The sequence below is a fragment of the Syzygium oleosum genome, unplaced genomic scaffold (assembly GCF_021117445.2).
Source record: "Syzygium oleosum isolate NSW1041296 unplaced genomic scaffold, Sole_v2.1 Sole_v2.08, whole genome shotgun sequence".
NCBI lineage: Eukaryota > Viridiplantae > Streptophyta > Magnoliopsida > Myrtales > Myrtaceae > Syzygium > Syzygium oleosum.
In genome coordinates this window covers 6,061,128-6,087,674 of record NW_026607492.1, presented here as the reverse complement: position 1 = coordinate 6,087,674, position 26,547 = coordinate 6,061,128, and the positions used below count along the sequence as shown (strand labels likewise).

The following is a 26,547-nucleotide window of genomic DNA, read 5'->3' as shown; positions in this document are numbered from 1 at the left end:
TCTACAACTGTTTCTTATGCTATTTGACAATTTTCTAGAGGGGTTATATCTCAGCGGTTTGATTAGATTTGTGACAATAAATTTTTCTAGTTTGAGAGATAGAGTGATGTCGAATCGCGATAAAATCTAGAGGGGTTATATCTCAGCGGTTTGATTAGATTTGTGACAATAAATTTTTCTAGTTTGAGAGATAGAGTGATGTCGAATCGCGATAAAAAATTGACTAAACAGGAATATTTGATAGATGAACAATTCTTCCTCTCAAGTGTGATTATAAAAAATAAAAAAATTCAAATTCTGCTTAAAATGAAACCCTAAACACCCACCCTTTTATATGGTGTTAAACCTAATTACTATAGGAAATGCGAAGATTACGAAAATGCCATTAAATAACATTAAAATAACGAAAACTGCCTAAAACCCAAAAGCCTAAAAACCCATCTAAATGACTCCGAAACGCAAAAAAGAACGATGTCGATCACGGCGAAGCGTGAGTATTAATCAGCAGCCCGTTTCCTCATAGTCGATCAAATTTCAGCTCATTCCAAGTTCGCCAATCTAAGTGCATCATCCTCCCCTGCTAGGAAAAAGATTCGCCCTCGAATCTGCTTCTGCTTCATCTTCATTGATATTAATCGCCTCGGCTTCTTCCTCATCTGCATGGTAAGGTGACAAATCTGCTACATTAAAAGCCCCGGATACATTGTACTCATCCGGTAGCTCGATCTTATAAGAATTGTCATTAATTCGCTCAAGAACTCTGAATGGTCCTTCAGCTCTAGGTTGCAATTTGCCAAACCTGCTAACTGAAAAACGCTATTTTCTAAAGTGAATCCACACTAGATCACCTTCTTTGAAAACAACTCTTTTCCTGCGCCTATCCACTCTCTGCTTATACTTCATGTTTTGCTTGTTGATCTGATTATGGATCTGTGAATGTAGCTCTTTGATTTGCTTGGCATGCTCATCTGCGTCTAAATTGAACTGCTTGTGAACTGGCAATGGTTTGAGATCCAGAGGAGTAATTGGATTATGCCCATAGACTATCTCAAAAGGATTCTTGTCTATAGTTCGATTCTGTGACCTGTTGTAGGCAAATTCAGCCTGAGGTAACACTAAGTCCCATTGCCGCGAGCTATCTCCAACCAAACTTCGCAGCAAGTTTCCTAAGCTTCGGTTGACAACTTTGGTCTGCCCATCAGTCTGGGGGTAGTGAGAGGAACTAAACTGCAATCTGGTTCCCATGTGCCTCCAAAGAGTGCGCCAAAAGTGACTCACAAACTTCACATCACGATTTGAAGTTATGGACTTGGGAACTCCATGTAACTTAACAATCTCCTGCAAATATAATCGAGCAACCTGTGAAGCATCAAAGGTCTTATTACAAGGAATAAAGTGAGCCATCTTCGAAAATCTGTCGACAACCACCATTATGGAATCCTTATTCCGCTATGTTCTTGGCAATCCCAAGACGAAATCAAGACTGACATCCTCCCAGGGAGCATCGGGAATAGATAAAGGCATATATAAACCAGCATTGTATCTCTGATTTTGCCACATGACATACCTTACGCCTCTTTACAAATCGAGTCACGTCACGCTCCATTCGAGGCCAATAAAAGTGCTCACACAGCAAGGCCATCGTCTTATCCACTCCAAAGTGCCCAGCTAGACCTCCTGCATGACTCTCAGTAATAATGGATTCCCTCATAGAATACTGAGGGATACACAGCCTATTGCTTTTGAAAAGAAAACCCTCCACAACCATAAACTGTTGAAAGGGCCCTGTTTTACACTTCCTCCAAATATCCTCAAAAAAAGGATCATCAACATACAAATCCTTAAAAGAATCAAAGCCCAAAACTCTCACCTGCATCGTAGACAACAGAGAATGTCTTCTGCTCAATACATCTGCTACTTTATTCAGCGCTCATGCCGTATGTTTAATGGCAAAACTGAAAACCTGAGGAAACTCCACCCACTTTGCATGCCTAGCATTCAGTTTATGCTGCCCGTTAATGTACTTCAAGGCTTCATGATTAGAATACAAAATAAATTCTTTCAAGATAAGATAGTGCTTCCAATGCTCCAAGCTCCTCACTATGGCGTAAAACTCCTTGTCATAAGTCGAATATCTTCTCTTCGCTTCATTCAACTTCTCACTGTAGAACGCCACAAGTTTATTTTTCTAACTCAGGATGCCCTCAATACCAACGTCCGAGGCATCACAATGCACCTCAAAAACCTCACCAAAATCTGGAAGCACTAAAACTGGGGCTTCAGTCACCTTTTTCTTCAACAACTGAAACGCAACGTTTGCCTCTTTGGTCCACACAAATCTGCCTCCCTTCAAACAATCCGTAAGAGGCACAATAATAATGCTGAAATCTCAAATAAACCTCCTATAAAAGGACTCCAGCCCATGAAAGCTGCGTACCTCATGAATATTCTTCGGAACCTCCCAATTCATAATGGCTTCGACCTTAACTGGATACATCTGAATGCCTTCCTTCAACACAATATAACCCAAAAAGGTCACATGATCAGTTAAAACGTGACACTTCTTGGTGTTGACATACAATTTCTGCTCCCTCAAGGTCTCAAATACTCTTCTCAAGTGCTGCAAGTGTTGCTCAATCGAAGCACTAAAAACTAAAATGTCATCGAAATAAACTACAACAAATTAGCCAATAAAAGGATGAAAAACCTGATTCAACAGCCTCATAAAAGTGCTTGGTACGTTAGACAACCCAAAGGGCATCACCATCCACTCATACAGACCATCTCTAGTCTTAAACACCGTCTTCCACTCATCTCCAGGTCGCATCCTAATATGATGATAACCCCTCCTCAAGTCTATCTTCGAAAAGATAGTCGCCCCATGTAACTGATCAATCAAGTCATCAAATCGTGGGATAGGGAATCGATACTTGATTGTGATTTTGTTGACAGCTCTGCTATCTATGCACATCCTCCACGACCCATCTTTCTTAGGAACCAACAATGCCGGCACTGCACAGGGACTCATGCTCTCTCGGATTGCGCCTTTTTCTAACAGCTCCTGCACTTGTCTCTGCAGCTCCTCATGTTCCTTAGGACTCATTATGTAAAGTGTCTTATGGGGAATAACAGCTCCCAGGACAAAATCAATACAATGCTGAATGTCTCTCATAGGCAGCAACCCAGGTGGCATCTCTTCTTATACGACATCAGCAAACTCCTCAAGCAAGGGCAGAACTTGGGTCGGAATTTCGGGATTGTTAGAATTCCGCTCCATCACCACAATGGCAAAAAGCTCAGGCACGTTCACTGTTTCTTCTTGAAATTCTGATCTGGACAGCAAATTATTCTTCACATCCTTTCTCAAATCTGAAGGACCTAGGGTAATGGTTCGGCCATCCTTCTTGAAGGTATAGGTATTTCTGAAACCATCATGCTGTGTCTTTCTGTCAAACTGCCACGGCCTCCCCAATAGAATATGACAAGCATCCATTGGGACCACATCACACCACACCTCATCAATATGATACCTCTTGCTCACCTTCGCCTCGTTCCCTTTTCTAAGCCACGACAGCTTGTATGGTTGAGGATAATCTTCTGTTTTCAGCCCCAACTTCTCCACCATAATAGTGGCCACCACATTCTTGCAGCTCCCCCCATCTATTATCATGTTGCATACTTTTCCTCCATTAGTGCACGTAGTATGAAAAATATTATGTCTAAGCCACGATTCATTGTCCGCCACAGCAACATTTAAGATTCTTCTAACGACTAGGTACTCACTAGAATCAGCATAGATAATCCCTTCATGTTCTACATCCGCATCCTCTTGTTCGCCTTCAGATTCATCATAAAGTGGATCTTCATCAAAGACTGGATTATCAACAAGCGTCACAATCTGTCGGTTAGGACAATCAGCAACAAAATGCCCGAGTCCCTAACACTTGAAACATCACTTGGCTGCAGCTCCTCCCCTGCTAGTTCCAACACTACTCTGCCCCTCCTTGGATGCAAGTTTAGAACTCGCAACCTTAACTGCGGCTAGTGTAGAATTGGTTGCAGATGTTCCTGCTTTTCCTCGGGATTCTTTGCCTGACCATCGATTCTGAAATTTGGAACCCACGTCCTTCCTTTTACACTGACCTTCCACCTTCAAGGCCAACATGCACACATCCTCATAGGTCCAATATTGTTGTAATTGGACAACATTAGAAATTTCATACCGCAGCCCCGCCAAATATCGAGCAATTGTTTGCTCGTCTTCCTCAGCCACATCACAACGCATCCGCAATCGATCAAACTCCTCTGTATACTGCTCAACCGTTAAATCTCGTTGCTGAACGTTGTGATACTCAATAAACGCCTCCTATCTATAATGAGTAGGTAAAAATTTCTTTTGCAACAATTTCTTCATCTTATCCCAACGGTTCACTTTTGATTTCCCATCTCTAGCACGCTGCCTTTTCACATGCTCCCACCATATCGAGGCATGTTTTCGTAGCCTATTAGCCACTAATTTAACTTTCTGCTCTTCAGTCAAATTCTTAATATCAAATATCCTCTCTACTGTATGTAACAAATCAATAAACTCATCAGGTTGAACCATACCATGAAACTCAGGAATCTCCATCTTCGTCCCGAAATTATGAAAAAGGGCTGATTTTCAGGTCGTACTCATCGATTCCGTTCTTGGTTCATAACCCCAAAAGGATTGACGTCCTCCTCTTCATCATCGGATGATCCTCAAATTCCGCTCCTTCTTCGGATTGAACGTCCAACCTCGCCTCCGCAAGTTGTTGCTCCAAATCTTGGATTTGCCTTCTCTATTCTTCAATTTCTACGTCTCGCAGATCTTTTAAACGCGGTTGTTCGTTTGCTTCAGGAACGACTGTACACCCCCGGCCACCACGAGCCAGCCGTCCACGACCAACGCGATTCTGTTCAGCTATTGATTCAAGCAATCTGTGCTCTGATACCAAATGATGCCGAATCGAGATAGAAAATTGACTAAACAGGAATATTTGATAGAGGAACAATTCGTCCTCTCAGGTGTGATTATAAAAAATCAAAAAATCCAAATTCTGCTTAAAACAAAACCCTAAACACCCACCCTTTTATATGGTGTTAAACCTAATTACAATAGGAAACACGAAAATTACGAAAACGCCATTAAATAACATTAAAATAACAAAAACTGTCTAAAATCCAAAAGCCTGAAAACTCATCTAAACGACTCTGAAACGTAAAAAAAAAAACAACGTCGATCATGGCGAAGCGTGAGTATTGATCAGCGATCCGTTTCCACACAGCCGATCAAATTTCAACCCATTTCAAGTTCGCAAATCTAAGTGCATCATAGAGAGAGAGATGTTGATGGGTCAAGAGAGATCGGTATGGAGGTCTCAACAACATATGTGATCCGGGCCGTATGATGGAACATTGACAGGGATAGGCAGAGAGACCGGTGATTTAGACTTCCAAGAGAGGGATATGGATTGTTAGGGTTTTTCTCCATGGGATAGAATAAGTCTACGGCATGCGTATTAGTTCTGGCCATTTGATTCTTGCATTATTACCACGTGTCATTTCTTCTGAAGCAACTTCAATTCAATTTTTGAACAAGATTCCAGTTCTTAATCGAATTACGCAATAATTTAAGAATCACAGCTTGAATTGCAATCTCAACTCCATTGAATAAAGAAAGTAAGTGTGTTGTAATATTGTGGGTACATTAAATCTAAGCGGTATCCTCATGTTCAGATTTTTCTATTTGGTCAAGAATCTGCTATACCACATTGGAAGGTTTTCTCAGAGGAAATCTTTTGTGAGTCTTAGGAATTTCTTTGTGTGAGACCTTAGAAGTTTGTGCGGGGACCAAACTTCAAGGGCAAAAGAAATTCGCCAACACGAAGACGACAAAATCTCGCACAGATGGCAATGGGCAGAAATCAACCGCATACAAAAAGTGTGAAAGAATTTTATGATTTTCTTTATAAATCGATTATGAGCCTCATGAATTCCTTAAATATAATTGATTTGGTCTAATAGAACGTATCAATGTAATAACTATTCTCTTTTTTTTGTGGGGAGATGAGAATTCATAAAAGATGCTTAGAAACATAATAAATTACATACGACTTGGTTGGATAGATAACTCAATATAATGTTTATTCTAGAAAAACTCTCTATCTCGAGAATTGCTAAAAGACTGCTAATAACGGGTCCAAATCTAATAATCCTCCCATGAAATCCATCCTATCAAATTAAACAAATCCTTGTGAACAAAAACCGTACCTTATTGGAAGAACAGATTCTGCTTTAAGCCTTTAACCAAAGTCGAAGATCAGGAATGCAGAACTCAGGGCAGGGACTCAGCAAAGTACCGAAAGAACAAGTCTGCAGTTTCGGTCGGTTTAAGGTTGGCTTTGGTCTTACAGACCAGAAAGAGATTGTTTTGCCATTAACCGAGTCGCCGACCGTCGATGGGTAAGAGGCGACAGCGTCTGCAAAGCAGGAAAGGCCGACACTTCCTGTAATAAACCTTCCAAAAGGTTCTTCGAGAGCATGTTTCATCTATTAAATTTTCTTCTTCGATTTCTAATGAACTGTGATGTTCTAAACTCTTCACGCCATGACAAGTAAGATCAAATTCAGTCATTGAGTGCAAAAACACAAGGAAGTTGGCCCTTTGGTGTGGCAGCTTTGCCTCTAGAGGAGCTAACTAGTTGTTCGGAGTCAGATGAACTTTCAAATGACAACATAATGTTTTGGAGATGGAAAGCTGAGGCAACTTGTTTGCAATGTTCAAAGTCACGTAGAAGGCGTAAAAATTGGACCCCGCGTGATGTTTTCCTTGGTGTCTCGACAAATCTCAATCTTATACGACAACCTCGTTTTTGTAAAGTCAACGGTTAGGATTTATTAAGACGCCGAGAGGAGTCTCGCAGGGATCGAAGATCTGCTTCCCTAAAAGCATATTAATCTTAGCTCTCCATGTATGTCGTCGGAGGAAGATGGTAATTATGCGGGACAGTGATGTTTAGACTAATAGCTGCAAAGGGAAGTTGTTGCGTCGCCCTATATATGTTCCTCGACCACTCCTGATAGATCACGTTCGGTAGTTAGTAATCCAAGTTCAGGCGGAGGTGTTGCTTTTTCCTGATTAGCTCGATATAAAATCTAGAGAATCCGTGAGACCACTCTCATAGACTAGGGACAGAGGTGTAGAAGTATACAAGATCGGTGAATAAATTCTCCTCTAGGTAGGGAGGAACTCGCGCATCACCCAAGCGCTCGCACGTCGAGTTGTGTATAAACCAGTAGCCGGTTCCGTGGTCCGGTGGAAGTATTCTTTTGGAACCGCCATGCTGAGTTGATTCGAAGGTAAAGTGTCCTTTGACCACTCCAAATTATGAACTCCTGCTTCGGTGATTATTTTGTTGAAGTACATGAGATCTCCTTCTCCTCTTACAAGGGTCAGAAGAAGCAATCGATAGTCTCTTGCAAGCCCTAGGAAAACCTCCATAGCTCTTCGCCATCACAAACTTCGACACCCAATGATCATGAACAGCTTTTAGGCAATGTAAACATCAGTTCAGATCAGGGGAAGTGAGACAGTGATTTAGCAGCAACAAGAAAAAGGTGGCTCAAAATGGGGTAAAAGAGATGAGACCGACGGCATTCATTTCGATGATCTTTTTCGTGGTCAAAAAAGCAGCAGACATGGCACGTTTCCTATCGAACCCTACTCTACTACACCGCCACTCCACTCACGAGCGCTTTACTTCCACTGATGCAGCAAACATTCCTAGCTACACAACAACCGCTCTTTTTTCACCCCCCCTCTGCTTCTATGGCAAATTTCTCTTTGATCTTCTTTCTCCTTTCTCTCATTTCTCTCACCTTCTGAGAAAGTATTCAGAAATGAGGTCGGAACAAGGCAAAAAAATAGATTAAAAAAAGGGCACTAAACAAGCTTACTTTCGATGCGCCCAGCAAAGGAAAAGAAAGAGCACATCATCGATGTTAACAATGTGTTCCGTGCACATTGCGAACCGATTTGAGGAGATCTTATGATCTCAGGATGAATTTTGATCGCTGAGCAGACTTTAGAAGTTCTACCCAAAAGTTTGAATCCGATATCTTGTGATGTGATTTTTTTTGTGAACCTTTGGCCCTGTTGCGAATTCTAATGAATTGGTATAATTGTGATGTTGCAGGTGAAAGATCCAATGTGATTGTCGTACCATTCTAAGTAGGTGGATTAAATGCTGCCTGTCCAATGGACGGAATACAATATGTAGAAAGAAAAATTGAAGTCGGGAGCAATATAGTGAATGGACTTATTCATAGACCACTTGATGGACGAAGGCGATCACTAAACATAATCTGCGCGAGAATTTGTGCTTCCGGCAGCTAGGTCCGCACGCACGCTGTGTTGTTAATGAGTTACACATCTTTTAAAATCGAAACGAGTTACGGGGCCACAATACTTATGCGAAAAGTTTAGGATAAGAACACTAAGAGTGTCATAACTAGTGAGCGCCATAAATTTGAAAAAACGATCACTTAAGTGCCATCGGCAATTTGTCTAGCCGAAAAATCCGACATAGATGCTGGTCGTCCGACATGGCTTCACCGGCGCTAACATAGATAATTTTTTAATATATTTTTGAATTATTTTTTATTTTTTTGGAATTTTTTAATTACTTTTTTTTGAATTTTTATTTTCCTTTTTTTTTTAATGCCGGCAAGGGTCACCAGCAACCCTTGCCGGCTGCGAAGCCCTCGCCCAGATGGGCGAGGTCCGCCTTACCCTCCGCCGCAAAGGTCCGGGCAAGGCCATCACGGCCTCACTGACAGTGGGCGAGGCCGCAAAGGCCGTCGCCAGATCTAGGCGACCGCGGGCAAGGCGTCGTAGCCAGATCTGGCGAGGCCGCCTTGCCCGTGGCCGCCCAGTTCTGGCGACAGCCTTCGCGGCCTCGCCCACTGCCGGCGAGGCCGCGAAGGGCATCGCGGCCTCACCGACAGTGGGCGAGGCCACGAAGGCCGTAGCTAAATCTGGGCGGTCGCGGGCAAGGCGTCACAGCCAGATCTGGCGAGGCCGCCTTGCTCGCGGCTATCCAGATCTAACGACAGCCTTTGTGGCCTCGCCCACTGCCGGCGAGGCCACGATGGCCTTGCCCGGGCCTTCGCGGTGAAGGGCTTTGCATCCGGCGAGGGTCACCGATGACCCTCGCCAGCCATGAAAAAAAAAAGAAAATTAAAAAGGAAAACAAAAACTAAAAATCAAAATCAAAAAATAAATAAAAAAAAATTCAAAAAATAATAAAAAAACATTTAAAAAATCCACATCGAATGGAAAATTAATTAAAAAAAGTCACATAAGATGATTTGGCGGAAGTGGCACTCAAATGATCTATTTTACTCCGATATGGCACTTAAGTGAGCGAAAAAAAAAGTTATGACATTCAAATGAGCGTCGTATGAAAGTTATGGCACTCCTGCTGTCCTTATCCCCGAAAAGTTCATTCAAACTTTTATACTATGGTCAGATTAAGGAACCCCTTTGTGGTTGGTTTGCACTCTCACAATCCTTGTTTAGGCATATTTTGCGGCTATTAATTTTGTATTCTTAGACCCATTTTCAGCACCATCTTTGGCCCATTTGTTAATTCTTAGTTTTTCTATTTTAGTTATTTTGTTAAGGTCTAATTTCACGTTAACTTGGGTTTAAGCATATTTATTCAATTTCTTTAGAATAAACACTGAGTTGCCCCTTTTCGGGAATCGGCACACTGAGGGCGCAAATGATAACCATTCTCTTCCTTGGCTAAAATCTATTTCTATTCACGAGTTTCTAAGTAAAAAGTAGCGTTTAATGACGACACAAAATTTTTGTTCTCAAAATAGAAGTTTATTTAATAGGTTATTCTTAAATTTCTGTTCCCGGCGACCGATTGGTGGAGACGGGTGGTGGTGGACGGTTGGCGGGCAGCGGTGGGCGGCCGGTGTGATGGGGGGCGGTGGCGAGCGGCGAGGGCGAGAAATAAGAGTGTTATTATGTCTGTTTCTATTTCAGAAATAGAAAAGTAAAAAAATAATTTACTTTTCATTTTTGTTCCAAATCTATTTATGGGCTAAAAATTTGTCTCAGACATGAAAAAAATGAAATTGCGTTGCCAAATGAAATTTTATTGTTCCCAAAAATAGAAACATACGGAGAAATGAAATGGTTATTATTTACGCTGTGAGAGTTTTTTCGGTTGCTTTTAATTCGTATTGCACCCTTCTGCGTAGCGCAGCTTGCCCTTGGGTTTTACCCTGTTTCCACGACGTCGTATCCGTGTCATTTCTTGATCTGTGTGATTTAAGCACAATTCATTGGACGAAATGAAACCTTCGATAATGTCTTGAATTCTTGTGTCGTGTGGACATCTTCTTAGAGGGAACCAATGTCAGCATCACTTGCGATTGGCTATTCTTCTGTCAAACTATTACAGGCCCCTCCTCCTTTTCTTCCTTATTTACCCTAATAGTCCTATTCCCCATTCTTGAAAAAGATGAGAGAGACCATCTTCCTTTAGCTTGAAGAGAGAGAGAGAGAGAGAGAGAGAGAGAGATTGATCCAGATCGAGCAGGAGGAGGAGGAGGAGGAGGAGGAGGAGGAGATGGGTAGAGGGAAGATAGAGATACAGAAGATAGAGAACGACACGAACAGGCAAGTGACCTACTCGAAGCGGAGGAATGGCATCTTCAAGAAAGCCCACGAGCTCACCGTCCTCTGCGACGCTAGGGTTTCCATCCTCATGCTCTCCGGCAACAAGAAGCTCCACGAGTACATCAGCCCCACCACCACGTAATCAACCCTTCTCGCGAATTTTTCAACTTTCTGTTTGTTCAGATTCTTCACCTATCTTCTTCCTTTTCTCGACGCTACAACGTGCATGTGTGCGTGGGTGCGAATTCAAGATCGATGTCTTCTTTGTTCTTTTTAAGCTCTGGCTAATTTTCGCTGCTTGTTTAGGACAAAAAGGATGATCGATGATTACCAGAAGGCTCTTGGGGTCGATCTGTGGACTACCCACTACGATGTTCACCCTCTCTCTCTCTCTCTCTCTCTCTCTCTCTCTCTCTCTCTCTCTCTCTCTCTCTCTCTCTCTCTCTCTCTCTCTCTCTCTCTCTCTCTCTCTCGCTCATTTTGTTCCACACAGTCTTCTTGATATTTCTTTAAGAATGAAAGATATGGTTGTTGTGGGTCTTCTGCATACAGAGAATGCAAGAGGAGTTGAGGAAACTAAAGGAGGTCAATAGCAATCTCCGGAAGGAGATAAGGCAAGTTTATATAGTTAAGCTCGGATCGGCAGTCAGCTAATAGAAAATGAAAGCCCAGAGGACTCAACCTCTTGCGTTCTTTCACAAAATCTGTACTTAAAATGTCTCAAGATTTGAGAGGAAAATATTTGTTATTCCGTTTGCAGGCAGATATTGGGCCATGAATTGAACGACCTGAGCTTCACGGAACTGTACAGTCTTGAGCAAACAATCGAGTCTTCCGTGCAGTCGGTGCGGCAAAGAAAGGTTACATATTTGATACGCGCACCGCACTTTCGATTAATTTTCTATATTGCTTGCTAGGAAGATCAGTCAGAAAAGGTAATGGATGTTGGATTGAAGAATTGCTAAGATAGATAGCGCTAATTATGGGGTTATACCCTAGCTTGTGTCTCAAGATTAAAATGGTATCGGAGGTGGATCGGTAAAAAGATGAGGATACACCAAAAACTATCATTTCTAGTTTTTCTTTCTCCTTTAAAATGCAATAAAGTGCATGATGGTCTTGAAACTTGTTGCTCAGTTCAAACTTCAGAGGTTCTGGAAAACCTAGCTGTGCGAAGCCGGTCCAAACAGTTCAACTGCTTGCATGCCTCGAGAAACTTTCAAGCGTGGAGCAAGTTTGTCTCTGACATGCAGAAAGCTCCTGTTGAATTAGCCCCTTTCGGTTCACCCCCATCTTCTCAATTGCATCACCATATGCGCATCCTCTTTATTGGATGTCCATTCAACATAGATTTACATTTATCTTAAACTTGATCCTCAACAAAAATTATCATAGACATAGCCACGGCTATAACCTTAAATAGATGTCTGGTCCAGGACCTGTATTTGTTGGTAGTAGCGTTTGGACCTCACTTTTGTTTGCAAGATCATGATTCTAGAGCAGTCTATTAGCATGATTAGAGGCAGCAATTGCTTTTACGAGCTTCCATTATTTCTGGAGAAGTTGTTGCGCAGAAAAATTTCACTTCTTCTGAATTTCTCTTGCGCTAATGTTTGGAAGTCTATCTCATAAGATATCCAATGTCAACTCGCATCCACAAAGCTTTATTACTACGTATTCAGCTTTCTTTCTTCAAGTATTATTTCGGTTAATAAGAAACGAGATTTTCCCGTCTCCTTTCAAGTTGGCAGCATGTTGTGGCTGTATCTTGTAATTTTTAAAGGCTAAAAAGCAGTCTCGGTGACTATTATGGCAAGAAATACTGTCATGTTGCCGCCGATGATGCATCGCACGGTGAAAAATCCATAAAAATCCATCGCTACTGGCTGCGCCTATAGGAAGTTTGGCGGACCAATAAGTAGATGTGTGTTTTTAGCATGGACATATCTATGTGCGCTACTGTGGAATAAATGCCCCATATAAATTGCTTCTTTAACTGATCGACCAAGCTAGAAATTCACAACTCGTTTGAGCTAACTATTCCATTCTCAACCTTCATTTTTCAGTACCATGTCCTCAAGACTCAAACTGATACTCACAAGAAAAAGGTGGGCAAACTAAAGTTCTCCATATTTATTGTTTCTTCTTTCTATAATGTTGTTAGCTAGCTAGCTTAGTTGTCTTTCTTGTCATCCTCATGCCATTTATATGCTCTTTTTGTTCATTTTCAGGTGAAAGCCTTAGAGCAAAGATATGGAGGTCTCCTTCTAGAATCCGTAAGCTTGTTTTAAATCAGACCATTTTTCACGTACATTTCCTTCTAAAGATTTTTTCAATATTGGACTGTTCATCAATAATGCCAAGAACTGATCCGTCACTATATGCGTATGTGTCTCCATGTCATCTTGTGTGGTTTGGCCGACTGAAAAAAAAATTAAGGGAGCTACATATGAGGATCTGCAATATGGACTAGGTGAAGATATTGAGGGAGATTATGAATCTGCCATCACCAACTTGGCCAACCACAACGGAGCATCGGCCATGTATGCTCTCCGGCTTCATCCGAGTGACCATGATCTCTCCAGTGAAGGACACTTTCTGCCCGACTTGAGCCTTAATTGAAGTCACGGTTTCATGGTGCTACTTTGGGTGTTTTATGTTTCTTTTTCTTATGAACATTTTCGGAAGTTCCACCTAAATCTCATGTTGGTAATCTTCTTCGGGGGATGTTAAGAAGTAAGACTAGAAAAGAGACAAGGACCAGGAGTCCGAGAGTTAACTGAAGTGCGTTCCTTCTTGCAATTACTGTTAGTATGTGGATTTGAGATCAGAATAATGGACAAGCTGTTGTCTAGTCTCTTGCTTGCAATGAGTAAACTCTATCAGTACGTGCAAAAAGCAATACTATCAGCTCATCCATGCATGAAGTAGCGCGAGTGGCTAGCGTTTTGGTCTCTTGCGACGATATTATATCTAACTCCCTGGGTCTCCATAGTCTTCTGATTTACAATAGCTTTGGCTTGATGAGAATGTCTTTATGCATCCAACATGTAGTTTATATTCAGATCGCAATGTTCTGCTTTAATCTTCTTCCAGGAAAAGTTGTGGTGTGTGAGAGTATGGAAGCCTTGTTTGGATGGCCAAGCCATGCTTTTTCCCTGTGGAAACTGCTTACTGTTCTTCATTACTTGTAACCTGAACTTGTAGTAACGTAATTATTCTATTTTTCATTTTTTAAGTTTCTTTCAATAATGAGAGCACAATCAAATTAGATGCATTGGAGCTGGAATTAGCATTAGCTAAAGCTAACGTACCTGCTTGACAAGACTACGTGGGGCAGTTGCTTCTGTTTTAGAATTTCTGTACCAAAAAAATAAAACAGAAAATGGTATAACTATTAAGAATTATTTCGAGTATTGTGATGGAGTCTTGCTTGGCTATCGAAAAGGATCCACTTATTTTAGCTCCACTTTTTTCGCGTAAAATGATTAATTTGAAAAATATTTTTTCTAAAAATAATCGTTTGTATTGCTTGAAAACATTTTTCATTGACTAATCATTTCAAGCGATACGAACGATCATTTTTACAAAAAAAATTTCAGCATCGTTCATTTTTTTGCAAAATAAAATGAGCCTTAGAAAACGAACCGTTGCAAAAAAACAAAAAAAAAGGAGTAAATATAACATTCAAATGATAAGCAGGATTTGTTTGGGTCAAGCCAAACAGAAAAGTATTATTTTTGCATGGAATTTTCCATCAAAATAAAACTTACTTCCCTTTGTAATAAATTCGAAAGAAACTATGATTCCATACCTTGTTTTTTTTTTTTTTTTTTTGGTAAGGATGATTCCATACCTTGTTAGGATTTACCTATGTTCAATATTGAAATTTCGATATTAAATTTAAAAATAGAAACTTATCGTTATCATAAACAATCTTATTTACCACCCGCCTGGGTGGCGCTGCTGGAAAGGGCATTCTTCCTCTCGCAAAAGGTTAAGTGTTCAAATCCCGGGCGCCGTAGGGTGACTTAACCGGTGCACGTGTGTGGTAACTAGTACGTGTCGCCCCCAGGGTTTACCTCCCGGCTGTCCGCCGTGCGGGGGTTCCCTGGGTTACAAAAAAAAAAATAAACAATCTTATTAACCTATATCCAATACAATACAGAAGAAGAAATAGAATGGCACTATATGTTGTTGATTCGCTTTTGAGCAATGCTACGAATAACAATATTGCGTCACCAAAAATTCGATAGCCTACGTAACGTAACGTAACGTATTGTCAATAGCTTTATTTAGTAACCGCAACCAGTGACACAATTTGTTTGTCATATCATAGTAGTTTCATATGTGAGTCAGGCATATTTAATAATAATAAATTTAATTTTGAGAATATCAATTATAAAGAACACACAAGAAAAATTAGGGGCTAAGAAACACCAACTTTACCTTGAGTGACAATTATAGCCCAAACTTTTTTTGTCTCAATAAAAAGTACAAACTTTTACTTGAATTCCAAATCCGGCCCCCGTGGTATGAAATTTTCAAATTGGTCATGTCAAATTTTGGATTTAATTGTAAGTTTGTGATTTTTCATGAGAAAAAAAAAAGTTCGGGCCAAAATTGTTAAAGTTGGTGTTTTTTGTCTTTTGGAATTGAGCCGAAAAATCAGTATATTAAAAATCGGAAAATGAATTTTTATATTGGCTTCTAAAAACGCCGTCGTTTTCATTCTTCCCGTTTCGCAGTTCCCGGTAAAACTGAAAGCGTTCCGCTTGGTTTCGCGCTGCCTGCATTTGCAACAACTTTCTCTCTCTCTCTCTCCATTTCGAAATTCGAGGGGGAGAATCCCGCTAGAGATGGCGGCGGCGCTTGCTTCGGAGCCTCCTCGCTCGAGAGATTCTCAGGTACGCCGCTCGACTCTCTTCTCCTCTCCGATGTCCGGAATAGCCTGTCGGTTTGCCGCCGCCGCCGCCTTCTTCCTTCCGGCGGATCGAGACGAAAGTTGCGTTCGGTTTGATCTTCCGACGATCTCCGCCGGCTTCGCCGGTTCAGATCACGACGGAGGTTAGATGAGGATGTCTAGATCCTCGTCGTCGGGAGCAGGTGAACGGCGACGCTGCGTCGCGGTTGCCGATTGTGTGGCCAGTTATGTGTTTTGATAGTTGATTCCTCTCGTGTTAAAGTTTGTTCAGTGGCGTCTGCGCAATGTGCACCTCTTCAGGCAATCGTTACCTTCGCAGAATCGCATGTGTAGAGGTTGAATTGTGCTTCGATTTCGGCTTGATGCAATGGAAAATGCGTGCGCGTTCGCGGATTGCCTGTGTTTATTTGTGTTGATGTTGTGTCTGTGTTATAGGTGCGAGCTAGTGTTGCTTTCGCCGGAAGCAATCGAGTGAGCTGTAGAGCAGGAAGCACTCTGCTTCTACATGGAACTTCTGTGTTGGAGCATTGACTGCTAGTCCACCACAATCGATCCCCCCTCGGCCACGCAATGTCGGCCGAGACCGTAGCTTCTGCAGAGATTGACTTCGAACTCTCTGGTGCGAGATCTGGGGGATGCAAAGAAACTGTAGATGTTAGAGCTAAACGAAGATCTGAAAGTGCCTGGAGATTTTGTTATGCAAGGAGGAAAGTGCGCAGGCGAAAAAGCAGTCCTCGTGTTTCTTGTTCCTCCGAAGCTAATGGTATGGTTTCTGAAGATTCTGTTTATCGACACCTTATCAGGAGCGACCATGTAGTTGGGAATATCAAGGTGGACGTCCAGCATCACAGAAGTGCAAATCCTGATTCAGCTGGAGCTTCTCCGATCGGGACTGAGTTTGAACTCTCTGGTGTGAGATCTGGGGGACGCAAGGAAAACACGGACATTCGAGCAAAAAGAAAATCTCAAAACACCTGTCGGTTTTATTATGTCAGGAGTAAGCGAATGCACAGTCAAAATAGTGCTCCTCGTTTTACTTCTTTACTCAGGGCTAAGTCTCACGAGAGTTCCGAAGATTTTGTTTATGGACACCTTATTAGGAGCCATAAATTAGTTCAGGATACAAAGATGGGCATCCAGCACCACAGAAATGGTCTGAATCGGGGTATAACTGAAGCAAGTGAGCAAAATGATTCTATCAGAAAGGATTACTATATTAGTCATCCTGGAGAGTTTCCACTCGTCAAAGTCAAGCAATCAGGAAAAAGTGACGGTGATCACGCTTTTGAACAGGGTAATGCTCATGATCGCTCTACTATAGGAGAAGATTGTGCTGACTTCAGGAATTGCTTTATTCCTGGTATATCAGGTGCACCAACTGCACCCCTAGACAGTAACTCCTACCATAACTTGTCAAGGACAACTGAGGAAATTTTAGCTCAAGAGCTGTTGAGCGCAAGTCCAGGTGATAAAAGGAATGCACTTCATAATAAATTGGATAGTCTGAACATAAGTTCATCAAACCATGATGAAATTGCAATTTCGGGACAGGTATTGCCAGACAAGCTTACCCATGGTCAAGTTCATGCATCTGTTGCTACTTCAGCAAATGACCATATTGATCTCTCGAATTGTGTATTAAATATGGCGTGTGAAATAGATTTACATGAAGGCGAAGGTTATTCTGGGAGCTTGCACGGGCATGCGGTGAACCATCATGGTGTTGGACACAATGGAGATGTTTTGCTTTTAGCTCGAGATCCAAAATTGAATAGAGAGATGTGTCTTGGAGGTCAGGATTTCACATTTTCAGCAACTGCTGTTGTCTCTGACATGTCAGAGCCTGCTCAATGCAGAGAGTACATTTTTAATTCTTTAGAAGTTGATGAATCATCCATTCATGATCTTGGAGAAATTTCTGATGAAATGATGGTATGCTCATTGAACAGAGAGGATCCACACATTCCATGGCATGATGATTTAGCTTCGTCCACAGTACCTTTTTCTTCTGTAACATGTCAAAGCCACAAAGACTCCCAGAGTGATGCCTCCTCACCTGCTAACAATGAAAGTAAGGAAGAAATAAGCCTCCTCAAGACAGAAGAAAATCCTCCCAAAACTTCCATAAATTATCAGTCAGTGGAACAACACAAACTGCCAGATGAAGGTTCAAACAAGCTCCCTGCTAGTTGTGGAATTAAAACTGTGTTTCCCAATATTGCAAGTGCTATTGTGGTTACCAGAGAGGAAATTGATGCTCCTGCAGAGACGAGTCCCCCATATAGAGAACCTGAAGATCAAAATTCTACAGAGCGATCACTTACGGGCAAGTCCCTCAAAGAATGTAATCCAACGGACAATTTATCTGATGGTGAATGTTCAAGTTTATCTGTTTTTCATGAATTAGACAGTAGTCTGTCAAGATTTGTTGACGAAGAGTGCGAAAGTGATTATGATGACTCTAAGCTTACGGAGATTTGGGAAATGGTATTTTCCGATGATTGTACTTTTGAATCTCTCTCTCTCTCTCTCTCTCTCTCTCTCTCTCACACACACACACACACAACAAAAAGAGTGCAAGCACACGGAAAGAGTGCATGCTCACATGTGGTGCTGCAATCCGCCTTGAGCATTATTGTCTTCTCTCATGCCTGCATACTTTCATATATATGTTCCCTCTTTTAAATGTTTGCTATTTAATTTCAGATACATAGCATGGATTTTTATCCAGGTGATCGAGATTCTCATGTTAATGGAGAAGGTAACACAGCTGGATTTGGGCATGACAAAGTTCATTGTTGCTTTTGGCTTCCCTCGGGACTTCCATGTGTAGACATTCATTCCATTGTCACACACTACACATCCTAATTTCATTATTAGTATTCATCGATGCTTTTATTGGTCAAAGGATTTTGCAACTGTACAAGTCAGTAATTAGAATATGATCAGATTTTATCACGAAAGGGACTGATTATTAAAGCTTTCTTTTGCCTATCAAAGGAAAAGGGAACTCTGCTATACAACTTAAATTCTGTTCTTTCTTTTTGTTTAATCTTTAGTCTTCAGGTATCGACATGGGGATAAAAGGGAGTCCGCCATTAGATTGGAACGATGTGCTGGATCTTTCATACAACAAGCGATTGCTTCGGGAGGTCCACTTGCAATTTTATATGGCCAGAATTCAAAGCATTACATCAGGAAGGACGAGGTGATCATTATTTGAAGATAGTCTAACTCAAGGGCTTGTAAGCATTATATGGAGCTACTTCCTTTTCTTAAAATTTTTTGTTCTGTAACGGCAAACTACATATCCAACCGGAACCCATGCTGTTTATCACGTCCATTAAATTATTGGGACTAAGATGATCTGCTTTTGTATGAATACTTAAGATTGTTTGCACATTCAAACTTATAACCTTTGATTTGAGTTATAAGTTTTCCTATTTGCTACCTGGAATATCCTCTATATTTATTGCTTCGAGCAGCATAAAGCACTTTCAAACATGTCAAGTGGAGCATTTCTTCAATTCGATCTCAATGAGTCTATTTCATTGAAAATTTTATCTAATCTTCATATGCACTGTGATTTGAAGAAACCTCAGGAAAGCCTAGTGCAAGATGAAGCAGTCTAGGGTGGGTAGGCAAAGAAAACAATCCCCTTTGGCACATTGTACAGGAAACTTTATCTAGGAATGAATTGTGTTGCTTGTTGCAGTATCCGTGTCCTGTCTGTGGTTTTTCTTTAGGGTAGCCATGCATGACATTGGTTCTGTAAGCTTTTCGATGAAGTTGCTGGTTGTTGAAAGCAGTCAATCGTTTCATAGTATATCTGATAATGTATTCTATTGCAAGACAGACCTTCCTCATAGTACCGGACCCAGTTTTAAGCGTTAGAACAAACCAGATTTAACAGGTTCTAACATGTTGAAGGACACATTACTGGTGATAAAGTTTCTTAGGCATATTGACGGATCAATAACTACTATTGCCTTTTTTTTATATATAATGTTTTTGTTAGATGCCGCATGGACTTATTGGAACTTGTTCCTTTTGATAGCTATCAGCTATATAAATGCGGGGATGTTAACTGTTGTGTTCTACGGTTAGAAAGAATCCTAGGCTGTATTAGTTGTGAAACATTCTCATTTGCTGTAATGCAGTGTTTGCCTGGTTGGTATGCTTAATACAACTCCTTATTGGCCTATTGGTTGTCATTTTTCTTTGTTTCGAATTGAGAAATGCTTCTGCTTCTCAGGTCGTACTTGGAAGGGAAACAGAGGATTTTCAGGTTGATATTGACTTGGGAAGAGGAGGAACTAACAAAATATCTAGACGGCAGGTTGAGTAGTTTGGTCTATCTGACACTTTTGACACACACCCTTTTTCACTATTTTTCTAGCTTTATTATGCTCGTGGCACTTGTAAGCATGGGATAGAAATTAATGTCTGATCACTTGTATGTGGTTGCTTGGTGTGATAATTGCTATTGGCTTATCTGTTGCTCTGTCTTTACAGTACACTGTTCTGACATTTTTCTCGCAAACTCTTTCTTTAATGACAATCTGGTTGTTCCATTTGTTTGCCGTTTGTGCTCTTTAACAGATGCTCGATTCCCACACAGAGAGGGGCTGCAAACATAAATGGAAACACTAGTAACATCATAAGATTGTCGCTCTTATATAAAAAAAGAATTTTTGGAGATTTCTCTTTTTTTTCATCTGAAAAGTATATCTAAGTTGCGGACATGCCAAATCCTTTTCTTTTTTTTTTGGGAAACAGCAACTTCACTTATAGTATGCAAAACTACCTGACATCCTGGTGCAATTGCATGATGGTTTACAGAGTGAAAGATTGGATTTCCTATATTCTTCCATTCTATAGGCCAATGTGGCTCTTAAACGTCTCTTTGCTCTTTAAGTCGTATCTGGAAATTCGGATGACCACAACTTCATTTTACACAGGCACTTATCAAGCTGGAGAGAGATGGTACTTTCTTTTTGAAGAATCTTGGAAGGAGTTCAATATATGTGAATGGGACAGCAGTTTCTGGTGGAAATCACATAAATCTTACTGCAAACTGTTTGATTGAGGTACCATCATCCTTGAAATATTTTTGGATTGCTTGACCTCATTTTTGCAGCTCCGCTGCTGCAAATGGACGCTCTGCCCATGCTGGCTTCCGCGAGTTTCACTGAAAGATGTGTTTCCAATAATAATTAACAGGTGAAAGGGATGAAACTATCATTTGGAATAAACGAGAGATCTGTGAGGCACCACTTGGCAAAGCTTGCCAAAGAAAGCCGAGGAGCAAATCGTAACTTTGAGTGGTCACCAGAGGGGTACCTGAGCAATACGGTCTGATGGGTAAGTTCATCTGCTGGTAACTTTCTTTGAGGAGAGTAGAATATTTACTCTTCATTCGATACTTCCATTGACAAGATGCCAAGATAACAGATGTATTTAGAACCCTTGCCTCGAATGTGCAGTCATTTCATAGCCAAAAGACGAGCAAAGAGAAATGGTGGAGGAACATTTCTTATTCGATGGGTATTGTCATCTTTCTGTGATAGTGAACGATACTCAGGTACATCTCTTTCTTGTTATACATATGGTCAATCATTGAGTTCATTCTTAAAGATTAACGGAAGTTTCTCTGTTCTCTAGATTTTGCCTTCGTCACTGCTCATATGAAGAACGAGGATAGGATTTGATGCATGAAATTTATTGTGCTATGATGTTAGCAGCGCATTGAGTGTTGCCTTTTCAGAGTTGGATACAGATGCATTCAGTTTAGGAAACGCTTTCGATCTGACCTCTTGGGACCATGAGACCTCATTAAAACACAATATATCTGGCGCGCGTAGCAACTTGTTGAATGCAATGTTGCACCCTTCGTGATAACTTTATACAATACTTAGGTACAGAGAAAGTAGCAAAAATTTATTCTCTACTTTACTTCCCATTCCAACTTATAAAGACCCATTTACTCATTCACCCTCAAAATCTACACCCAAACCCCTCTTGCCCCTGCCCTTTCTCTCTCCTCACATGGCACAGCACAATATCGAGCCAACCACCCCAAACAAGAACGAGCCACCGCCCAACCCCGACATCTACAACCTCGGCCCACCGCCCCTCTCCCTGTGCCCTCTACCCATGCGACCTCAATCAAGGCTCGCGGCGGCTTGGCCATGCGAGCTTGGCCTGAGCTTGTGGCTCGCGATCACCGAAGCCGTCCGTGCTTGGCCTCGAGCTTGCTAGCTATGTAGTAGAGTTCGGTCATGGTGACCAATTCAAGGTCGCCCGACCTCAATTTGGCCTCGAGTCGGCGCGGCAACCGCTACCCACGAGGTTGGCGATGCCCCCGGAGGAGCAAAGGCAGCGCACACGGTGGAGAGTCGGCATTGGACCTGTAGGTGTGAGCTTGTGGAGTGGGCGTTGGGAGAGACAGAGGAATGGGTGGGTAGGATATTTTGTGGGTGGGGGCAATTTGGGCAAATTTGGGTGGGAAATGCAATTTAAAATCTAATATTAAAAGTAGGAATAAAAATTGTAAGTTTTGAAAACTGACGGGTACGTGATATGAGCAGTAAAACTGCTGTGCTCTTCCTGATTTACGCTTAGATTTCGGCAGTGCACATAATTGAAAGTTAGAGCAGAGTAAAGGAAAAGCAGGGCATACTACAAAACATAGAAACAAGATAGCAACGCCACGCATGACATCCAATAGACCTACAGCCAAGAATAGCTGTAAGGTGGGGACACATGGTATTTGGTACCGGAGCCCTTTGTAATAAAGAATACAAAGTAAGACACGTTTGGTTTTGTTCTAATTCCAATTATTGACAGTCTCAATGATGAGACTTACTTCGAGTGCCCATGCAGTTTCCGGGAGGTCAGGTATTGGAATCAGGACTTATATAGCTTGATGGATCTTTAAAAAGACAACCCCCACTCAATGATTCGGCCTTCTCCTTTATCTTTGTCTCGGCCTCTAGAAAAGGGAAAGCAGGGTAAGTGAAATGGAACATACCTTCCGGTTGAAAAAAGCGATAGATCTTTGCTTATAGCTAAAGCTGCCTCTAAAGCAACCTTTTTTCCTTCAAACACGCCATTTCTCGAAAGTTAGGGCAGATGATGATGGCACTACTTATATCTCTCAAACGGTGATTAAGGGTCACAAACTTACTAGTACATATTGATTCGGCATGTGATGCGTGTTCCAATCGACGATTGTCGCCAGCTTGTTTGTCGTAGCATCGCATGTCAAAGCGCAATGTGAGTTTGAAAAGTGAACGGATGGATCGAAGGGAACGACTCAAGGCAAATAAAATTTAGTTGAGCTTGGTAAAGGAGACTTGCAATTTGCACTTCCACAAGTGCTGAGTCCTCATTTCTAATGTTTAAATTCCTCTGCAACACAGCTTCACGAGATCCCCCATCGTATCAAATTTGGAAGGTTGGATCCAAATTACTATACGATTTCAAATCGAGAAAAGAACAACCTCAAGCATACTACCCTATCGACACTTCAAGGAGCATGACCAAATTTTCTCCTCACTTATCACTGTTGGCAGCATTTCCTCTCTCTGTCCTACGAGTTTCTGCTCCGGAGTTGCTACATTCACATGAAATTCCAGGCCAGGAATGAGTGACCCGCCATGGGCCCAGCAGGTACCATAATCTCGTATCGTTTTCAACGAGAAATTTACGGTGGTTACTAACTAGCAACTGCCCTCGGGGACAACTCGACCACAACCTTTTTATCCTAGTCCAAACTTTGAACCACAACTAGCACTAGACCAGTCCCCTGCCTAAACCAAACGAAACAGTAACATCCCTCTGTTTCTATAATTCTTCATCTCCTCCTCTCCTCGCTACAAGACACGCATGTAGCTTCAATCCTCCATGGCAATTTGAGCTCAAGGACTAGAGAGAGAGAGAGGGAGGGAGAAAACTCTGACAGACTTTCCCGTGAGCCCCGTGAGCTTAAAAAGATCGCTGAGATCAAGACATCTCTCTCTCTCTCTCTCTCTCCCTCACTGCCTCTGCCTTTGCCTTTGCCTTTGCCATTGCCAATGCTGTTCCCCCACTTTGCAGTTTGTACTCTTTCTCTCACCACCCATTAAATTCTCCCTCCCCACTTTCTCCTCCATCGAGAAACCATCCTCTTCGATCGGACGGTTCCCGATCATCCCTCTCTCTCTCTCTCTCTCTCTGCTGCAAAAGCAGAGCACTCTCTGCCTTTTTCTCTTATCTTCTTCCTCGTGGAGCCTCGCAACAGCTGATCATCTTTCAATTGCCAGAATATATTCATGAAGAAAATGGGCTCTCGATCTTCCGTGATCTTGCTCTTCCTATCGACCCAGCTGTCGCTCTTGCTCGGAGCAAGCGCGGGGACTTACTGGGGAGACACGGCGGTCCTGAAGCAGCTCAAGGGCGCGCTGGACCCCAGCTCGGTGAGCCCCGGCTCGTGCGTCGCCTCGTGGGACTTCGCCGCCGACCCCTGCGACGCCCTCTTCAGCGACAAGTTCACCTGCGGCTTCCGCTGCGACGCCGTCGACGACTCCGGCGCCAGCCGGCTCACCGAGCTCGCCCTCGACCAGGCCGGCTACTCCGGCCCTCTCGCCTCCGTCTCCTGGGACCTCCCTTACCTCCAGACCCTCGACCTCTCCGGCAACTACTTCGCCGGGCCCATCCCCGCCTCCCTCTCCAACCTGACGCGGCTGAGCCGGCTCGGCCTGTCCCGCAACTCGCTCTCCGGCTGGATCCCCGACTCGGTCTCCTCCCTCTCCAGCCTCGAGGAGCTCTACCTGGACGGCAACGAGCTCGAGGGCTCGATCCCCGCGAGCCTCGGCGCCCTCTCCAGCCTGACCCGGCTCGAGGTCCAGTCCAACAAGCTCGCCGGCGAGTTGCCGGCGGGGGCGCTGGGCTCGCTCGTCAGCCTGCTCTACCTGGACGCGAGCGACAACGCGATCTCCGGCGAGATCCCACGAGCGCTCCCGCCGTCCCTCGTCCAATTCACGATGAGGAACAACTCCCTGGAGGGAGAGCTAGCCCCCGAGACCCTCCAGCTCGCGAGCTCGCTCCAAGTCCTCGACCTGAGCCACAACAAGCTCGCCGGCCCGGTCCCCTCCGCCCTGTTCACCCACCCGTCGCTCCAGCAGCTCACGCTCTCCTCCAACGGCTTCGACTCCATACAATCCCCGACCTCCCCGTTCCCCCAGAGCGAGCTCATCGCGGTCGACCTGAGCGACAACCGGATCAGGGGGCTCCTCCCCGCGTTCATGGCGGCCATGCCGACGCTGTCGGCGCTGGCGCTGGAGAACAACCAGTTCTCCGGGGCGATACCGACGGAGTACGCGCAGAGGGCGGCGGCGCCGGCGCAGGGGGCGGCGCGGCTGGAGAGGCTGATGCTGGGCGGGAACTACCTGATGGGGCCGATACCGGCGCCGCTGCTGGGGCTGGGGTGGGGCGGCGGCGAGGAGGAGGAGGTGAGGGTGAGCCTGGGCGGGAACTGCCTGTACAGATGCCCGGCCCGCTTCTTCTTCTGCCAGGGGGCCGATCAGAGGTCGGCGGCGGAGTGCAAGAGCTTCGGCCCTGTCATTCCTTAGAGCGCTGTTTGTACGTACTACGTTGTACGTGACTACGTTGTGGTGGTGGTGGTGGTGGTGGCGGTGGCGGTGCTGCTGCTGCTGATGATGTATAATAATCTTTTTTCGGTTTTTGGGTTTATCTTCTCTTTTAGTGTAGGTGCGAGTGTAAAAATTGGATTCGTTAATGGAAACGGGGGAGAGAAAATCAAGCAAAAAAAACTAAACTAAATTGTCCTTAATAATTAACGGTTAATACCATGAAAATTTCAAATTGATACACTTTTTATAAAAATATGCAAAATTAATTTTTTGATCATTAAAAATTCTAAATCAGTATATTTGTAATAAATTTACATTTCGTTAATTTTGGTTGAATTGAATTAATATCACGAGAAAACACAAAAATATGATAATAAAGCTTTAAATTAGTACATCCGTTTATTAATATATCTCATCCAATTTAGCAATTGAATATCATCTAATTCAGTATTTTGATAATCAAATTTTTAATTTTGAATAAATTTATTATAAATGTATAAGTTTTGTACTATTAACTCTAAAATTAAATGGTTTGCGGAAGATTTTGTCCGGCAATTCTCGTGTACTCGTGAGAGGGAGAGACGCTTCTCTTTGTCGCTTTCGTCATTTCTGTTCTGACACCAAAATGGGACGGAAGGGGGAGCACACATTCGCACGCTTCGAGGCGCGTAGGCGCGCACGCGCGGTACGGACCGTCTGTCTGTCCCTGTTCATATATCCTGGACCACAGATGGTACTGGAGCCCCATCACGCGTGGGCCTAATCGTCCCGAAAGTTCGAACGGAGAATGACCCGAAGCTCATGTTCCTCCGAGAGAGCAATTCGCTTCATGAACATGTTGACATAGCAAAGGGTCATCGATCGATCGATCGATCGCGATGATGAGTAAGATCCTCATGTAATCTCCCCGAGAAACCGTTCTCCGGCGATCGTCGGAAAGCGTCCGTCCCGCCGTGGATATAAGGCGCTCGATTGACCGACCTCTCTTACTGCGGTTGCTTTGGGATCTCTCCATGGCCATCCCCCGTGGCCCCGAGGTCGTAGAGCAGATCCCGACGGTTGCCCGGAATTTGAGGAACTAGGATTTTTGCCCATTGAGGCGAAGTGAACTTGGGTTGATCTTGATCCTGGACATTGATGGGGGTAATGTACTTAATATGTTGGGGCATATGATAATCCGAAGGATGCGTTCGTCGCGTGAACGGGTTAAGGACGATGCGTCGTGATGCGATTTCTTAACACGTTCCTCGTGATTGCGATCGTCGCAA

At 43.0% G+C, this 26,547-nt stretch overlaps 3 protein-coding genes and 1 long non-coding RNA gene across 10 annotated transcripts; 3 read left to right on the top strand and 1 right to left on the bottom strand.

The window, feature by feature from the left end:
• The first annotated feature begins 10,443 nt into the window (after nt 1-10,443).
• LOC115683964 (agamous-like MADS-box protein TM6) lies at nt 10,444-13,574 on the top strand. Of its 2 annotated transcripts, XM_056314000.1 has the most exons (7): nt 10,450-10,858; nt 11,027-11,093; nt 11,273-11,338; nt 11,485-11,580; nt 12,787-12,828; nt 12,952-12,996; nt 13,160-13,574. In XM_056314000.1, the coding sequence occupies exons 1-7, from the start codon at nt 10,671-10,673 to the stop codon at nt 13,340-13,342; spliced, it is 687 nt and encodes a 228-aa protein (XP_056169975.1). In that variant the 5' UTR covers nt 10,450-10,670; the 3' UTR covers nt 13,343-13,574. The 2 variants fall into 2 exon arrangements, with proteins under 2 accessions (XP_056169976.1, XP_056169975.1); XM_056314001.1 differs by lacking the exon at nt 12,787-12,828 and having other exon boundaries at nt 10,444-10,858.
• Nucleotides 13,575-15,512: 1,938 nt separating this feature from the next.
• On the top strand, nt 15,513-21,392 carry LOC115686010 (uncharacterized). 6 transcript variants are annotated; one of them, XM_056313996.1, is made up of 10 exons: nt 15,519-15,973; nt 16,080-16,363; nt 16,448-18,131; nt 18,351-18,405; nt 18,704-18,852; nt 19,900-19,983; nt 20,606-20,734; nt 20,868-21,008; nt 21,131-21,228; nt 21,309-21,392. In XM_056313996.1, the coding sequence occupies exons 2-8, from the start codon at nt 16,215-16,217 to the stop codon at nt 21,003-21,005; spliced, it is 2,388 nt and encodes a 795-aa protein (XP_056169971.1). In that variant the 5' UTR covers nt 15,519-15,973; nt 16,080-16,214; the 3' UTR covers nt 21,006-21,008; nt 21,131-21,228; nt 21,309-21,392. The 6 variants fall into 6 exon arrangements, with proteins under 6 accessions (XP_056169969.1, XP_056169971.1, XP_030467044.1 ...); XM_056313994.1 differs by having other exon boundaries at nt 15,513-15,627; nt 16,080-18,131; XM_030611184.2 differs by having other exon boundaries at nt 16,080-18,131.
• Nucleotides 17,800-21,194, bottom strand: LOC130138812 (uncharacterized). The gene is made up of 3 exons (XR_008817088.1): nt 20,988-21,194; nt 20,716-20,835; nt 17,800-17,934 (listed from the first exon to the last, which is right to left on the bottom strand). It is a non-coding gene; the product is annotated as an uncharacterized LOC130138812 (long non-coding RNA).
• Nucleotides 21,393-22,950: 1,558 nt separating the features above from the next.
• On the top strand, nt 22,951-25,321 carry LOC115684992 (LRR receptor-like serine/threonine-protein kinase FLS2). Its single transcript, XM_030609965.2, has one exon. The coding sequence runs from the start codon at nt 23,960-23,962 to the stop codon at nt 25,256-25,258; it is 1,299 nt and encodes a 432-aa protein (XP_030465825.2). The 5' UTR covers nt 22,951-23,959; the 3' UTR covers nt 25,259-25,321.
• Nucleotides 25,322-26,547: the final 1,226 nt, after the last annotated feature.